Source organism: Eubalaena glacialis, chromosome 15 (genome assembly GCF_028564815.1).
Source record: "Eubalaena glacialis isolate mEubGla1 chromosome 15, mEubGla1.1.hap2.+ XY, whole genome shotgun sequence".
Classification (NCBI taxonomy): Eukaryota; Metazoa; Chordata; class Mammalia; order Artiodactyla; family Balaenidae; genus Eubalaena; species Eubalaena glacialis.
In genome coordinates, this window is record NC_083730.1 from 62,347,960 (window position 1) to 62,366,536 (window position 18,577).

At 45.0% G+C, this 18,577-nt stretch overlaps 1 protein-coding gene across 2 annotated transcripts in view; it reads left to right on the forward strand.

The window, feature by feature from the left end:
- Nucleotides 1–18,577, forward strand: part of PTPRM (protein tyrosine phosphatase receptor type M) — a 761,903-nt gene that overhangs the window by 701,801 nt on the left and 41,525 nt on the right. For both annotated transcript variants that reach the window (XM_061169712.1, XM_061169711.1), the window contains one exon: nucleotides 960–1,057. In XM_061169712.1, coding sequence (XP_061025695.1) covers nucleotides 960–1,057 — 98 coding nt within the window. The remainder of the gene's footprint in view (nucleotides 1–959; nucleotides 1,058–18,577) is intronic.

Consider the following 18,577-nt stretch of genomic DNA (forward strand, 5'->3'; position numbering starts at 1 on the left):
AATTCACATGTTTGAGCTCCAGACCCAGTGACCTGCAGCGTCCAGATACAGCAGCACAGCTGTCCTGACCCATCCCTAAATGCTCCTCTGAGTCCCCGTGTAACGTGACTCTCCATGCCTTTGAAGTTGTCTTCCTCTCCTGTCCTCACACGTCTGCTGGTCGTATAAAGATTTATGCTGTTACATGTAGACCCTCAAACATGCATGGGCATAAAGTCGAGTTTGGGTTTTTTAAAAATCTGCATTAAAAGAAAGTTTAAGTTCCAGCTTTCCATACCTATACAGTATCTATAGCACTGGCATTTTATAACCCATATTTTCCCTCTTTTTTCCCCAATCCATAAAAAGAGCTTTTTAATACTCAGATCCCAAGAGCTGGGGCAGCAGATCCTGGTCACGTTCAGTGACAGGAAGTACAACTGCTTGAATCCAACTCCTCTCTCGCTTGAGGGAGTCGGGCGAAAATTTTAAAAAGGATTAATTTGACAGATAGCACAGAATAAGAAAAGTATTAGAAACAAGAAAAGGCCATTTTTCCTATAGATGCTCATTTCATTCTATATACCGTTTCCCGGGATATCTGCCAGTCGTTAGCAGGAAGAGTAATGGTACCCATTTCTTTTTTTAAATTTCACTCTTGAGTATTATGGAGATAAATGGCTAAATGATGAAGAAATAACTTTCTTTCACGGCAGTCGTTTAAGAAGGGCAAAAGAGCTCAAATGCAGATACACTGGATGACATGAGAAAATTCAACCATGAGTGAAAAATTCAGTATTTCTAAGGGTGTCGTTTTAGGAAGAGTACCCTCTCGCATCAACACTAGAAGGAGAGCTCTGTCCACCTAGAAAAGTAAGGGGACTGCCTGTGACCATCCATAGATCTCTTTGCAAGCCCCAGAAATTTTCCAGTTGCAAACTCACAAAGAAAACAAAAGTCTCTGCTGTGTTTTGCTGCAGGACCAATGCAAGAGACCATCTATGACTTCTGGAGGATGGTGTGGCATGAAAACACAGCGAGCATCATCATGGTGACCAACCTGGTGGAAGTGGGGAGGGTAAGTGGTCCTCTCCGCCTGCTGGTCATTTGTTCCTTGCTTAGCCAGCTCTGGAAGCACTGTGTGTCCTTCCAAAAATATCAGCTACCACGGCTCCTCCTCTCGCTCGCTGCACTTGCTTATAAATTATCAGTAAACATAGCCTGAATTGCTTTCATTTGTTGTGATAGCAACAGACAGAAAAGGCACTCAAGATGTAAAAGCAGTTGTTATCCGGCTATATTGAGCGCACAACAACACAAAAACACGGCGAAGCATGCATGCTGGTTGTTGGGTGTCAGAACACCATGGGAGCCCCCAGGAGACAGGACTGCATTCCCCACCTCAGGGAAATCCACTCTGAGAACAGCCAGCAGGCCTGGAGTCAATCCTGGGCTTAGAAATCCAGCATCTCCTCTCGCTTAGATTTTCCTTTCCTCCCTTTCCTGACCTGTAAAGTGGAGACCACACTCCACCCACCCCGCCCCGCGCCCCCAAGGTCTTGAGTTACTTCATCTGTATTGACTACGGAGGAGCTATTTTTATTTAACCAGGAATTTCTTAAGTAATTAAAATCTCAGTCGTGGGATGCAACAGGATTCTTTCCAAAGGGAAATTTTAAAACGAGAAGTTACACAGGGTGCAACTGCTTTGTTAAATAGTGGCCCCAATTCTATGGTTCTGCTGGAGGACCCATTACTTCTTAGAGAGGTTGACATTGTGAGATCTACCCTCAGCCTAGAGATTAGCCTTGAATTGAGATATTGATGCAGAAACCATAAAGGGGTTGTTTCTTAAGATTAGCTGTTGGCCTTAAAAAGAAAGGAAATCCTGCCATTTACAACACAGATGCACCTGGAGGACATCATGCCAGGTGAAATAAGCCAGTCACAGAAGGACAGAGACTGCACAATTCCACTCATAGGAATGATGGAGAATAGTCGAATTCTTAGAAGCAGAAAGTACAAGAGTGGTTGCCAAGGATTGCAGGGAGGGAGAGGTGGGGAGTTGATGTTCAGTGGGTATAAGGTTTCAGTTATGCCAGATGAACAAGTTCTAGAGATCTGCTGTACAAAGCGTGCTTGTGGTCAACAATAGGCATCGCGTACTTGATTTGTTAAGAGGGTAGACCTCACGATAAGTGCTCTTAATACACACACACACACACACACACACACACACACACACGGGCATGCGCCAAGAACAAAGGCACACAGGAAACCACAGGAGGTGGTGGATATTGTCTATGACCTTGGTTGTAGTGATGGTGCCAAGGATGTCTGCATGTGTCAAAACCCATCAAATTGTGCACATGAGGTTTTTTGTACATCAGTTATACTTCTTCAATAAATCTGTTTTAAAAAATGGATTTTCAGAAGGTATCAGGAAGCACAAACCAGGAAGAAGAGAGACATTGAGAAGTGGGAGGTACTTACAATCCTAGCAAAAATGGCAAATCAATAACCTGAAGATCCTCCTCCTAAAAACATCTAGAAATTCTAGATAAAATGTAAATGTGTTTTAATGTATTTAATATTAAATATAAATGTATATGTAAACATATATGTTAAAAGTGTTTAGCTTAGCTCTCAAGAAAGTAAACTACTAGAGACCAGAAAGTGAGGACGAGACACCACAGCAAGGGTGGGCCCGGCAGCTGCCCGCTGGAGGACAGGCGCGATAGTGCACGTAGGTCTTAGTGAGAGGGTGGGAGGGCTTCAGTCTCACGAGCTTGGATCTTGAGTTTTAAAGCCCACCAAGAACAGGAGGTAACACCTTGGACATGTGCAATGCTAAGAATTTGAACTGAGATGGCCACATAAAACCTAGACCCACAAATGATAGATGCTCAGAGAAAGGGCAAAAGGAGAGGTTGGGTGGGGGGAGTTGGGGAGGGAAGCCAGCCCGGCACCAGAACAGGGAAATGACACAGAAGCAAATGGGTCTTCACTTAGGCTCTGGGTGAGAAAGCACTTCCACTAATTCACTGGTCAAAGCGAAACACCCTAATATAATTCAGAAAATTCTTAGAACTGTGAATCACGAAGCATCATTTAGTAAATGTGTCGGATGCAAAGAAAATGGTACCCAAAACTATATATATATATGTTCTGAAATGTTGTTATTAGAAGACTGAGCTTCTAATTCAAGAAGATAAATGAGGAACAGAGTACAGCTAAAGAAAGAAGAAAGTAATAATAGCAGAGTGGAAAGTTATTAAATAAAAATCAAAGAAACAATAATAAAAATCACCATAATCAAAAAGGTTTTGTGGCAAGACTAATGAAATTGACAAATATCTGGCAATCAGAAGAAAGGAAATCAAAAGTAACAAATATTGGGAATAGAATACATTTTTTTATCATAACAGATAATATGAGTAACAATAAATTTGAAAATTTAGATAAAGTAGGTAATTTTCTTGACAAATATGATTTTCCAAAACTGACTCAAAAAGAAACAAATTCTGAAGAGACAATCATGATTAAAAAGTGAATTATAGTTAAAAAGTGACCCATGGAAAAGCACTAGTCCCAAACATATTATAGGTATATTCTGCTAAATATTCAAGGAATGGGTAATTCAAATCTTATAAAAATTATTCTGAGAAGAGAAAAAGAAATACTACTGCCCCATTTTATTTTAAGAGGCTAGTATAACCTTGATATCAAAACCAGAAAAGGACATAACAAAAGGGAAAATTATAGATACCACAAATTAGGAAGAAATAAATACACCAACAGATCAAAAAAGAGAGCCCAGATGTTGATGTAGGCATTTGTGGGAAAATGTGTAATTAGTGGGAAAAGCATGAGCTTTTCCATCAATTGAAGTGGGACATTTGGTTATTCATGTGGACTAAAAAGAAAAGCCCAAAAATGAGTACTAAATAAAGACCAAAAGTTTTAAACACTTTAAAATTTTTCGAAGGAAATACGGGGGAAAATATTTATGGTCTTTGTTTTAAGAGTGTTTCAAATATACCAAAAGCTCGACATGTTAAGAAAAGGATGGGGAAAATTGACTATTAAAATGTAAAATTTTCTGTAGAATAAAGGATATTAGTAAAGTGACAAGACAAGTGGGGAGAAGCTATGGGCCCATTATGTAAAGTAGAAAAGCTTACAAAGCACTAGTTTACATACTAACAGTGTAAAAACCATTTACTTCTCTCAATTCCCTGTCTCCTGGGAGACAGAGCAGGGGAGCTGGTAGGAAGTTGGGGGGGGGAGTCGCTGAGCTCCCCACCACCGACCCCTCACGTGGGTGGTGGAGATGTCATAGCACCTGCTTCATAGGGATCTTGTAAAGACTAAATGAGTTTCTACATGTCAGGTGATTAGAGAAATTCCCACCCCATTCTGAGGACTACGTAAACATAGATATTAATGTAACCCTTACCTTTTCTCCAGCAAAGCTAAGACCTACAGTGGTATCTATAAATTACCTTTTTTCACCCCAAATCAGTATCTTGCTATGAAAGCAGTAATGACCACTGGAGAAAAAAAAAATTCAACTGCACCAGAAAGCAAGCTCCTTTCAGGGAGGAGACAGCCTTACAAATTTTTGGTCTCTCCCTCCTGGCACTCAGGAAATGCCCAACAAAGTGAATGAATGTGAATTCTTCCCTCTTAGTGTCCGAGAGTAGTTAGCATCTGCTAGGTTAACTGTGAAACAGCTAAGCTAAATATTTTATCTGTTTCTTCCCCTGAAATGTATGATTCATCCTGAATCTTCACTCATCTCACAAATACTTGCTGACTGCCTAGTATGGTAAGGAGCAAGAGAGATCTGGAGACTGCTTCGCACTGCTTTGCTTTCCCAATAACTGTATTCCTTGAAAGTTATTTACCAGATTTTACATATTTGCATCGGAGCTCACTTAAAATAATCCCAAGATAAATTATTTTGAAAAGTGGATAATTATTAAAAATAACAACTACTACTAGATTTTTTTAAAATAAAGGCACACGTGTATTTTTTGCTTATTTGAAATTCCAAAGTGTGCTGTCTCAGGACTCAGTGACTGTGTTACCAACCAGGATTCTTGGCCTCCTTAATCAATAGAAATTGATAAGAGGCCAGACAAGAAATTCAGGCCAGGCTTTATTGGGGCCCTTGTTGCAGCAGGGGGAAGCGAAAACAAGTAACAGGTTCCCATGCTCGTTCCCTGAGGCAGGGTGAGCTGGTTCCTTATATGGGGTGAGGTAGGGATGTGTCCAGGGGTCGGGCCGGAGGCGTGGCTTAGGTGGTTTGCCCACCCCTTTGGTGGTGCTGTGTGCAGGGGCTTTTGCTTTTTGCTTTTCCTGCTTTTGCTCCTGGCTCTTCAAAAGTGGCAGTTGGGCTTTTTTTTTGGTCTTTTTGTGTCTTTTGTCCAGAATTTGCCCCAACTGTGCATGCACACAGTTATTTTTAGTCCCTTGTGGTTTCTTTGTATTTTGTTGTTCGAAGAGAGATTTGTCCAGGTGCAAGCATTGCAACAAAGGGTCCCAGGTCCCAGGTCCCAGCCTGTCTCAACTAGAGGTGAGCTGTCTTCATATGATAAACCCTCTTCCTTTAAGGAAAAATCAGGACAGCATGGTCTTTGGCTAACAGGTCAAAGGAAGATTGTGCTATAAAATTACTACGGTAAAAAAGCTTCAAACACCAAAGCCCACTATCTGTTGGACATGGCACCTTTTGCTGGAATGCAAGTTTCATTCCGAGTTACCTGCCTTGGAATAATAGCAAATAAAAAGGCCAGGCAGTGGTGGTCTCTCTTCCTTCCATCAGGCACTTGGACCCATCCCATACAGGGTGGCCACTGTTGATATTTTTGATGGAAACTCTTCTTTCTGACAAATAACCGTGGACACTTCAGCTAACAGTGTGCAGCAGAAGAGGGGACTCAGGGTTCAAGTTCAGCCATAAATGGAAGCCCACAGGCTCACAGAAATTCAGTAATTTTAGGTCTGGTAAGCCTACTAAAAAAAAAATCCTTGCAAATCCTTACCCGGTTTGTGGGGACGTGGCAAGCTCTGGAGAGTCCTCCCCTGTTACCATCAGCCTCTTGGACCAACCTGTCTTCAATTAGTAATGCACTTAATGGCATCTGTCCTTGAAATGTCTGGTGTGATTTGGGGGTGTCGACAAAAGGTCACATGCCCTCCGGGAAAAAGTCGAATCTTATTCCAGGCTGTTTCCCATTGTTCGTCCTGCACATTTGTTGAGAGATGACGTTTCCATTTTCCACGCTTGGCAACAGCAGCAACAAACCACTGAAGAAATGAAAATGACATGGTTTTAAGGGGAGCAACTAGCTACTTACAACGTTGAGTGCACGCAGTGTGTCCTTCATGAATCAGGCATGAGCCCGGGAACGCTGTTTGTTTACACAGACTTGATTCATTAAGTCAGAACCGGGCAGCTTTCCCCAGATTTCTGCCCTGCAGCGCTCCGCATTAGGCCGCTGTAATTGCTGGTGTTAGAGCCGCTGGGAGGCCTTCCCTGTCGCAGCACCTGTGCGGAAGACTCAGACGCTGCACTTCCCTCCAGCGGGGTCCCCGGTACACCTGCCAGGACCCGTCATTATCTAAGACTTCCTGGCCACCCCCGTGAGTCCCTCTCAGCCCGTGTGTTGTGGCAAGGGACCCTTGTCAGTTTCCCTGGCACCTGGCGACAGCTGCACACCTGGCATGTAAATTGCGCCGGATGTGCTGTGATTGTTTTCCCTCTTTAATGAACCCACCCGAGGGACGCTGAGCTCTTTATCCATCGCCTGTTTCCCAGGCGCTCCCATTGACACCGTTTACGCGGAGCCTCAGGACTCCCTTGTGGTGTTGTACTAATTCATCTGCCAAAAGTCTTAGAACCAAATCTGGGGACCTCCCAAAGGAGATTTTTTTTCCACTGGTAATTTAAGCTAATGATTTCTAAACATATTTAGTCAGTTTTATGAAGGCCTCATTAGAATGTGACTGTTTATTAAAAAGCCAAATGAGGTCTCAGAGTCATGTAGGAAAATTATTGTTGAGCTGCTCTGAATAGTTCTGATAACAGGTGATAAAGGCTTTTGGAGCTAAGAGAAGTAGAGACCAGAGATGTTAACCCCCATCAATGTAAGGGATGCGAGGGGGCCACCTAAACGGATGCTTTAAAGGTTGTCATTTACCCAAAGAGGCTGACCTATAATTCCTTTCACAACGTTTATCACTAAAAGGGGAACAAAAGAAAAAAGTTAAAAATGAACACTGTTCGTCAGAATTAGCTGTCAAATTCACATGCAAGGAAGGTATATTAAGATTTCAAGTGCACCTGTCACATACAACAAAGAACATTTGCTTTTCTACAAAAGCCACCAGATCCAGGATCAATGGAAGAAGCAAGATTTTCCCCTTTATAACATGGGGAAATACTGTTTAATAGTAAAAATAACATAGGTAATGCCTAACAGGACAAAATAATAATATTTTTTACAAAATTTCTTAAGTTCCAATTTGTACATGAAAGGGAAGAGACAAATTCTTTTTGAAGACATTGCTGAAATTTTTCTGTCTTGAACTCTTACGATTGCCTTTCATCGATCTTTGTTTAATGAATTAAATATTTAAGATTGACATTTTGTGACCTGGGTAATTATAGCCTTAACCTTTGATGAATTTATACTCATTCAGTAAGTATTCCTCTCCATTTTGATCTACCATCAACCATTTCAGCGGTCATATTAATGTAGCTGATTCAAGCCTTGCCTGTCTCCATAACTTTAATACAAAACTAGGAAAAAAGAGGAAGTCTGCACCATGGCCTGTGACGATTCCCACCCAGGCCCTGCCACGTTTCACATCACCTCCTCCAGCACATCACCCAAGAAATGAGGCCCTAACTGGTCCTGAGCCATCAGCAGCAGGAGAGAGGCCCCCTGCAAGCCCCTCCCTCCACGAAGCCAGATCGTCCAGTACAGAAGACTCCGTAGCAGCCCTGTGAACCTTTGAGGTTTTCTCAGCCCAGCGATCTCAGGTCCCCTCTGTAAAAAGTTAGAAAATCAACCCAAGAGCCTGATTTGTCTTGTTCACAAACTAACCCAAAAGTGGGCTTTCTGATCCCTTTTCAGCACAATGTATGCAACATTTAATGATACACTTACTGTATCCAAGGCACTAAGAAATACAAAGGTATTTATAATTCACTTGTCCTGGAAGAACATAAACTATGGTATTAGCGAACAGTCAGACCATCAGCTATGATACACGTAAGTCAGAGTGATGGTGACCCTAGTGAAGGGACGGAGTCTGCCTAAGGGAATCTCAGCGGACTGCATGGAGGAGGTAGTGAGGAGCTGGACTTAAATGGGAGAAGAGATTTTAAATGGCAGGAATGAGACAGAAACCACTTGAGGGAAAACACAGAGAAAGGGGAGTAAATGAAAGATCGGGAAGGAGCGAGTGGTCTGATGCAGGTGGCTGGAGCCCTGATGGGGAGGTGCTGTGAACCCGGAGGCTGGAGGCTGGTTGAGGTCTTGTCTGTAGGGGTCTGAAATGCCTTTGTAGGAGGGCAAAGGAGGAGCAGGGAGTGGAGGGTGTGCTTGTGTGGTGTACGGAAGGCATGAAGCTGGTGCATCCTATGTCCTAATTAATGTTGTTGAGAGACAGTTCTAGTGGCCGCTAGAGAAAGGTTTAGAAGGGTTACAGAAGGGCATGGAGACAGGGTAGGCCAGAGCAAGACTCGGTGAGGGACGTGGTGGGCTCGGGCTGTGGCAGGGGTGAAACCCACCCGGGTCCTCGGACTCTGTAATCAATCGAAATTGGTAAGAGGCCAGACGAGGGATCCAAGCAAGGCTTTACTGGGGGTCGTGCTGCTGCACAAGGGAGAGAAAACAAGAAACAGGTGCCCTTGCTCGCTCCCTGAGGCGGGGTGAGCTGGTCCCTTAAATGGGGTGAGGGTGGGAGCGGATTGGTGGGTGGGGCCAGAGGAGTGGCTTAGGTGGTCTGCCCGCCCCCTGGGTGGTGCCGGGTGCTGGGATCAGCCCTGCTTTTGCTCCCGGCACCTCAGAAGTGACAGTTGGTTTGTGGCCTTTTTGTATCTTATTATTCATAATTTGCTCCAACTGCACATGTGCAATTATTTTTAGTCCCTTATAGTTTCTTTGTATTTTGTTGCTGGAGGAGACATTCGTTCAGGTGCAAGCACTCCAGTAAAGGATCCCAGGTCCCAGCCTATCTCAGTGGCATTTGGAATTTATGGGAGATACATAATTTGGCTGTTATTTGGGGATGCTGATAAGAGCTTGAATATGAACCCAGATTTCTACCATTGTGACTCGGATTGATGTAAAGACTATTAACCAAGAATGAGTATCCCTTCCGTTCCCCACCAAGGAAGAAAAGAAGAGAAGTTTTAATAAAGCCGTAACATGATTCATCAATGTATTTGGGGCATGCTGAGTTTGAGACTCTGAATGAACAACGTGGGGCTTTCCAGGAAGAGGGATGCATGAGCTGAAGACACAAACTATGAAATGTGAGCTTCTCCCTTCGTTTACTGAGCATCTACTATGTGCTAGGCTTTGGGCTAGACTGGGGAGGGCAAGATGAAAAGACCTGGCACAATCTAAGAGAAAGACAAGCAAACCAGAAAAGTATGATGTGAAGTGATAACCACTGAAACAGAAACATGGCATCCTCGGCAGAAAGAGAGAGAAGAGGGCTGAAGACAGCCCTGGAGGACGTCTATATCTAGGGGCGGGGCGGGGTGAGGGGGGAAGGGCTAGAGATGGAGTCGGATAAGAAGAGCAAGAGAGATGGGGCATAACCACGAGACCCAGAACCGTGACAAGTAGGAGAGGATGCAGCGTGAGGAAGCTGCAGAGAGCGAGGTGCATGGGACTGCGGGGGAGGGTAAGGAAAACAGTATATTGAGCACCTGCTCTGTGCCCGGCGTTCCCCTAAATGACTGAACAAGCCTTACTTCCTTAATTATCACAGCTGCCCCATGAGATACAAAGAGTCCTGTTTTCAAAATTAATAAACTAAGGCTCAGCGAGGTTAAATGCAGTAGACCCTTGAACAATGCAAGGGTTAAGGGCACCAACCCTTCGCTCAATTAAAAATCCGCTTGTAACTTGTAGTCGGCCCTCTGTATGTGCGTGTGGTTCCTCCATATCCAAGGGTCCACACCTGTGGACTCGGCCAACCTTGAATCGTGTAGTACTGTAGTGCTCGTATTTAGTGGAAAAAAAAAATCCGCTCATAAGGGGACCCACGCAGTTCAAAACCATGTTGTTCAAGGGTCAGTTGTAATTTGGCAAAGGGCACAGAGTAGAGCTAGAATTTGAGTCTTAGTCTGTCTAGTTCCAAAGCCCAGGCTCTCTCCACAATTCCCCAGGACCTCCCTGTGAACAACTAAGTTTAGTTGTTCAGAACTTCAGAAAACAAGAAACTCCAGAAACAAGAGACCTGATTGAAATAAGGAGTTTACTGGGGGTTTGTTAGGACTGCAGCCCGGGAGACACTGATTGAAGAAAGACTTGAATTGTGGACTACAAAATGGGGGAGGCTTATAAAAGCAAAACCTGTATGGTTACATGAGCTGTTTATCAGGAATTACAGTCGAAGCTGGAAAGGAGTGAGGGTGCCGATTAAACAGGGATTGGTTGGGGTCTGAAATGGTTGCATAGTTACAAGAGGGAAACTTGTAGCTTGCAGCTGTCAGATATTGTTTTAAAAATGGCTGGTGTCCTTGAGTTTGGTGTGGTTCACAGGAAGTTCAAGTTCTCAGTGGTGCAGGGACGTGTCTGAGCCGGGTCCTCGATGGCCGCCCGCCTCCATCTCTGTTTGCCTGCACTGTGATGGCTCCATTATAATTTCACTTTGTCATCAGTACCTACCAGGTTGCAGTGTGCCATAGAACCAGGACCCCAATGGCCATGGAGTAGTGGCTACATGGGTGGTAAAGACATTAGTGTAGCTTGTTCTTGGAGAATTGAATCCAAGGAAAGAGATGAAGCAGCGCCTAGAGGGAAGCAGGATCAAGATGTGATGATAGAGGTTGGTGTGTGTGTGTCTGCATGTGTGTGTGTCTGTGTCTGTGTGTGTCTGTGTGTTTGTGGGTGTCTGTGTGTGTGTCTGTGTAGGGTAGATAGGAGCATAACTGGGAGTCTGAAGAGAAGATAGAATTGGAAGCAGAGTTTGAAGGTCCAAGAAGAGAAAGGGGAGAGATGATCATACTAAGTGAAGTAAGACAAAGAAAGACAAATACCACATGATATCACTTATACGTGGAATCTTAAAAAATGACACAAATGAACTTATTGACAAAACAGAAACAGACTCACAGACATAGGAAACAAATTTATGGTTACCAAAGGGGAAGGGGGGGGAAATAAATTAGGAGTTTGGGATTAACAGATACACACTACTATATATAAAATAGATAACCAACAAGGACCTACTGTATAGCACAGGGAACAATACTCAATACTCTGTAATAACCTATATGGGAAAAGAATCTGAAAAAGAATAGAAATATATATAGATATGTGGAGATATATAGATATGTATGTGTGTATATAACCGAATCACTTTGCTGTGCCTCAAACTAACACAAATTGTAAATCAACTATACTTCAATTTAAAAAAAGAAGAGAAAGGGGGAAGGTGACAGAGGAAAATCGCAGAGCAGGTGGGAGGGGACTCCCTCAGTTACCAAGCATATGCTACACACCAGCCAGTGTGTATACACACAAGAGGCTGTGGCTACAAAGGCATTAAGTATATGCCTGTCCACAGCAATGGGGAGTCAAACAAGGTGATTAAATCCTATGATTAAGGCTTTGCAGAGTGCTGCTACAGTAGTTCAGAAAGAAGGTACCTCATCAGACCAGGAGTTGAGGATGGAGGGTTTGTCAGTAAATGCTTCCCAGACAAAGCGGTGCATGGGCCTGAGTGTGGAGGAGCAAATGGGACTGAACCAGCAAAGAAGGCAGGGTGCTACAGGCAGAGGCAACCACAGGACCCCGAAGGGACACTGCGGCTGTGTTCAGAATGAACGTGGGGAATGGGGAGAGACTGAGGCTTTGTCGTAGAGAGGCAGATGTGCACGTGAGGAACTGGGCCTCTTCTTGCAACCAACACAGAGCCCCCGAAGGAGCAGTGAGGGAGCGACGTGGAGAGAGGGTCATGATGGGGATGCTACAGAGAGGAAGCAGTCCCAGGGCAGGGAGAGAGTCACTGGATTTAACAAGGAGAAGGTCACCTTTTGCCTGAGTGGTTCAGAGGGATGACCTCCCAGAGTTCTCTGACTGTATGCAACGGAAATCAACTCAGGCTAATTTAAGCCAAAAGGACATTTGTTGGAAGAATATTAGGATCTCAAAATGTTGCTTTGAAGAATAAGACTTGCACACAGACAGGAAAGACGGCAGCAAATCCAGAGGGCCAGTGATCGGAGGAGCCCTACAGCCAGACAGTCTGGCGAGGGTGCAGGGGCTCAGAGGACGGGCGCCAACAATTTCCAGGCTTTTTCACTGTGCTCAGGATTCAAATCACGAGGACAGAGGATCGTCTCCCCCCGGTCGGTTCTCGTGCTCATCCCTGGCCGTCCTGGGCCCCTAATTGACAAGCCACCCCATGGGAATGAAGTGAGTCTCCAAGAGGAAGTCAAGGATGTATCGGGAAGGATGATGGATGAAATGGATGTTGTGACAGAAAACAGCATGACTCCCTACAGATGGTGAGGATGGAAGGCAGTCCGCAGGGTCGAGGCAGGAGTAGAAAATCAGGAGGTGTAGACTGAGTTTAAACTTGTCAGAAGCTTAGCCAAGAAAGGAAGGGAGAGACATAGGGCTGTAGGCAGAGGAGCGTTTACAATCGAAAGATATTTTACGGGTGGAAGACCTTTGAAAATTGTACGTGTTAAGGAAAGGACCAGGAGAGGGGGAGAGATTGAGCCGTAGAAAGTGGACAGCTGAGGAGGCAGGAGAGGAGGCATCCAGAACGCAGGTCTTCAAGTCAGCGGTGGAAGGGGCGACATCTTTTCCTCTGAGCCTGGAGAACAGAGACAGATGAGGATGCAGGAGAATAAATGTAACAGAAACACACACAACAGATTTGGGAGGGCACCCGCTCCGAAAACACAGGTTTCCCGGGTGAAGACAGGAGCAAGGCTGTGGCCTGAGGAAATAGCCATTTTAGGGCGCCGTCGAGAGCACAGGTGAAGGCTCAGCCGGAGTAGGAGCTGGCGTGCTTCTCTCTGGGGAGAAGGTAAGAGGGGGAGAAAGATGGAAGCAAGGCTCAGTGGTGGCAGCTGGACCCGGGTGCACGGGGATCCTGGGATCCTGGGAGCCTGGGAGCCAGAGGCAGATCCTCCCAGAACTGACTGGGCTGTGAACAGGTGACCACGAGAGGGATGTGGTGGGCTTTACCCAGTGAGCTGGGAACCAACCAGTTCTCACCTCCAAGCCTTAGTTCACACATCCCCGACAGGAAGGGAAATTGGCCCAGTGAGCTGTAAAATTCCATGTTTATACGAAGAATATGACTCAGTTTGTTGATTACATGTTGGCTCAGAGATCCATTTGAGTAACAGATGCATCATCAGCCCAGATGTGCCGTAATCCACGTGGCCTCAGGACCCTCCAGGCACCCACTGTGTCTGCCCTGAGTACCAGCAGCGGGAGAAAGCACAGAGTCTGGATTTTGTAAAGGGAGTGATTCAATACAAAGCCATGAGTGTCACTTCCTTGGGAGAGAGCCATCCACTCCTATTTCTTCTGCGCTATTATACACGGATTTTGTAGAAGACCTAGAGCAGAACATTGCAGCGTGATTAGGTACCCATGAGACGAATTCTGCGGGGTTCTGTCTGTACATAATTTATGCAGACCGTAAAAGATGCACAGTCTATAATTTATAGGCCTTCTTTTGAAAATGACCTAATCTGACTACAGATTTGGAGAGAACATATTCTGTTCAAAAGTTCTCAAAATTGCCTATAACAATCCACTGGTTTATCAACTGGCACATCAAGCAATCTTACCTTCTGAGCACATTTCCGTCTTTTTAACCGATGCTCAGCAATGCCGCCTCTGAGGCAGGCAGCAGGAAGGGGGTCTTCGGGGGAAATGTGGCCCCTTGCAATCATTTAATAAAGATATCCATGCCCAGCCCATCGTGTTCTGTGTAACCCCATGTGTGATTTTTGCATCTGGAAGAAGATCCCCTTGTGCCCAGAAATAGTTACTTTATGCCCAAAAAATTAATAAAGAATCATCACCATCACTTAATGTTCATTAATCCAATTTGGATAACCAATCTGCAAGGTTAAGGACCTTGCACAAACAGATACCAAGGTTAAGGACATGCACAAACAGATACCATTGTGAAACAACTTCGTTTAACTAGGAAACACTTCACTGACTACTAATTTGGGTGGCAATTGTGAAAAATAGGAGACTAAAGGAAAACAGATCCTCTCAGAATAAAGCAAGGAGAAAACCACAGAACTTTCTTCTTTAGTCTCACTGAAGGCTTATGGAATATTTTACATTAAACACTCAGTACTGCCTTTTTTATTTTTTTATTTTATTGAAGTATAGTTGATTTACAATATTGTGTTAATTTCTTCTGTACAGCAAAGTGATTCAATTATACATATGCATATTCATTTTCATATTCTTTTCCATTATGGTTTATCCCAGGATATTGAATATAGTTCCCTGTGCTGTACAGTAGGACCTTGTTGTTTATCCAGTCTATATATAATAGTTTGCATCTGCTAATCCCAAACTCTCAACTCATACCCCCAGCCCCCTCCCCCTTGGCAACCACAAGTCTGTTCTCTATGTCTGTGAGTCTGTTTCTGTTTCGCTGAGTACTGCATTTTAAAGCTTAAAGTAATGAGGCTTCTTATAGAAAATGTATCTGTAATGCTAACCCCAACTTCTGTAACCTTTATTCTCATAGTGTCCCTGCAAATAAGTGCGTGTGTGTGTGTGTGTGTACATGCATGCGTTTTTTTAAGGCTAGCTATTCCCCTCCCTCACACTTGCTTACATGGGTAACCAGACTAGATGTCTTTCACAACTTCCGCACTCCCTGTACTTGATAAAAGCTTCTTCCCAAATGTACGCATCACACAAACACACACACTCCTGCTCACACATCCTTACCTCAGTTTCAGAAATGTTCTTTGCCTTGTTGGGAACAGCAGACTGTTTGTTCTAAGTGCAGACCATTGTCTCTTTTTTCCTCAATTCTGCATGAGTCGACACAGTGAATTAATGAATTTCCTGGGGTGGAGGCAGGACCAGCCTCGTACCTTTTTCTCACAGGCCCTGTTTCTCTGCTGTTGCCAGTGTTGGACACCTTAACCCCTTGGAGTCTTTGTCCACCACTCCTGTGACTTTGCTGAGGCACCTGCAGCCAGTTAAGATGCGGTGCTCAAGTGACCTCTTACCCTGCTGTAGGCGAGGCCAGGAAAACACAAGAGAGGTGCCCACCTTCAAAACATTCACCCTCCAGTTATAGAGGAGGACACACCATCGTGTACAAGAGGGAACTAAACACCCTTGGGGACCGTTCTGCCCTCCCAGACCACAGGCCTCCGAGAGCAAAGACTAGGGTATGTCATCTGTGAATCCCACAGGGTCAGACACATAGAAAGTATTAGGAAGTCCTCAGTGAATGTTTCTGAAGAAGTAGAAGAATAATTACAAAGGAACAGATAAGCTGGTGCAAAATAACGACTCGTACGAGGGAAACTTCTGTTCACTCCTCCCCTTCGCCTGGTTTCTTCCACTCGGGGAGAACAGACTGCAGGCGGAAGTCACCCGTGTGTGTGTGACGTGGTCCCCTGGATGCCAGTGAGGATCACGACAGCTCTGTTTGTGACGACAGAGAGAAGGCTACGTCTGGCCTCCCCAGTCAACCCTTTGGTACGATGTTCTGGGTAATTCAGCCCAATCCATCATGTCCCTTTAACAGAAGGCAAAGTCATTTTTACTCAAAGATGGATGAATTATAAATTAGGCTTCGGAGAGGATTCTTTCTGTGTGGTGAGTCAGCTGATGCTTTCTTATGGGCCGTCTCTCACATCGCTAGGATTGAAGCATGTTTGCAGGTCTGAATAACAAGTGTTTCCCAGAACTCGCTCTCCTGGCCCCCCAGGTCGTGCGAGCCGAGTGCAGATCAGCTGTTCAGTATTCTCCAGCTGCACCCACGGAGGTGAGTGTCGGGTGCCCACATTCATGGTCACCACTGTCAAGCCCTGTCGCTTGCCTCCTGCAGACACTCGTGCCGCTTTGTCATCAGTGCCCGGCCGTGGAGCATCCTCGTCTTCATCTGGGTCTGGGCTTCCTGTGTATCCACCCCTCTCCTGGCCTGGGCTGGGGTCCTCACTGGCTCACTCTGTCGCCTCTCGCTTTACCTGCCATGTCTCTGGGGTGCATGTAGGTGGTCACCTGCCTTAGTGTCATGAAGCGCTTAAGAGGGCAGGGGCCTGGACGTGGCAGATGGGCAGGTGCGCTGGGACAGACGCATCACAGCCCCTGTCGCACGGGTACCTTCCCGGGCCACATACACCTGTAATTTCTTGGCAGTAGAATCGGATGCAATATGGGATGGTCTCCAAGCTGCCAGAGCTCTCCTCCTTTGCTCCGCTCACATCACTTGAAAATTGAGTTCTCTGGGAATTCCCTGGAGGTCCAGTGGTTAGGACTCGGCGCTTTCAGTGCCAGGACCCGGATTCAATCCCTGGTTGGGCAACTTAGATCCCACAAGCCGCGCAGCATGGCCAAAAGGAAAAAGAAAATTGAGCTTTCCCCCATCTTTGCACACTGCGGGTATATCCTATCCTTGAATAACTTGTTGAAAACTGTAAATGATGTCCTATCTTGAATGCAGAATTATTTTTTCCCTTCTCTGAACTTTCCAAGTCTGCTAACTTCATCTTCTGAGGCCTTGCTCTGCCTTCTCCTGAAGGCTTGTGGTTATCTGGCTAAGGAAATACGTGAGTAAATGCTGGGGACCTCTTAGGAGAAGAGGGCCAAAAAGGCAAAATAATGCAGCGAGCAGGGTTACAGGCCGTGTACAACTGCTCTCAGATTAACCGAGTGACAAGACATCAGTATGTCTGCATTCCTTTCACTAATTAAGGGATTTCAGTAAAGTAGGGTTTAATTCAGTCAGCTAACAGAACACCAGAATTCACTGCCTCGGAACTTCTCCTCTCAAAGTATCTGCCGTATGTTTACGACCAGAGCAGGACAACAGTTTATGGCTTAAGCCACTGCCCCATTTCTCCGGGACCAGGTTTCCAGCAATGAGAGCATGGGACAGCTCTGGACACTTCTCTGATATAAAATCCAACCAAAGAACCCCCTTCACACCTGACAAGAAGGTGTGGACTACATTGCTTCCTCATCCTGTAAACCTCAGGATCAAGGAATATGCATTTGGATAACATTATTTGAAAATTGCAGAGGTGCTGCTGGATTACAGAAGTGGACTGACCTCATAGCCAGGAGATGAGTTAACTACTAGGGATTTCACTGGATTACTCGCTGGGAAGTACAAAGAGGTAGAGTCTGAAAGGAAAGAGCTGAAGGGGACCGTGACATATAGTGGAGAATTAGCCCACAGAAGGGAATAAATATGAAGAGTACGGGAGGAAATAGATATTTCAAAAGCCGACATTGGGTTCACCTCTTTTAGCTTCAGACTGTCTACTTTGAAATAGAAACAGAACCCTTATCACTGAAAATTCTGGACGGACAGAGAAGTCTTTGTTCTAGAAGAGGATGGTACAGTCATCACCTCACCAAAGATAGATTCTTTTCTGATGTTGTTGGGTGGGGAATCCAATATCAAGAGTGAATTTTTAGGAGTTTTAATCCATTCAACTGGTTGAATCACATACATGCCAAACCCAGGACTATTTAAATGAGGTTCAGTCAACAATTAGGCAGGTCAGCTATTTGTGTCACTATATTGTTCAAAGTCTTTGCTGTGTTTAGGAGTTCCTGTGACAATCTAGGGAAGAGGGTTATAGAACAGGTGAGGATATTGAGACCCAGGGAGGCCGGGGCCTTTTCTAAGTTCCTCTTTTTTGCTCCTGACCCCTGGAGCCATTTACCTCCCCCCAAAAGATTAACTGGGACAAGTGTGCACCTCAGACTATCTCAAGGGATTTAGCCCAGCTTCGTGTTTCTGAAACTCAAGTTCATTGTCTCTCTCATCCTGGTAGAGACCATCAAGTGTGAGCTCTTATGATCAGTAGAGCACCTGGTGCTCTACACCGTGAGCTGTTCCCTTCTTAGTAATAGAGATGCTGACATGAAGCAAAGATGGCAGCCAGTGGACATTCTCTGATGCGATGGGTCTTCAGACCTCACAGGGACTCTGTGATGTGAGCGCTATTGTTATCTCCACTTCCCAGATAATGCACTGAAGCTTCCAGAGGTTAAGAAACTACTCCAATGTCACGCAGCTCGTAACTGTCAGCCTGTGACTGGAACTGCAGAACCTCCCTCCTCAGCACCAAGCTATACGGCTTCCAAAGCACCTCATC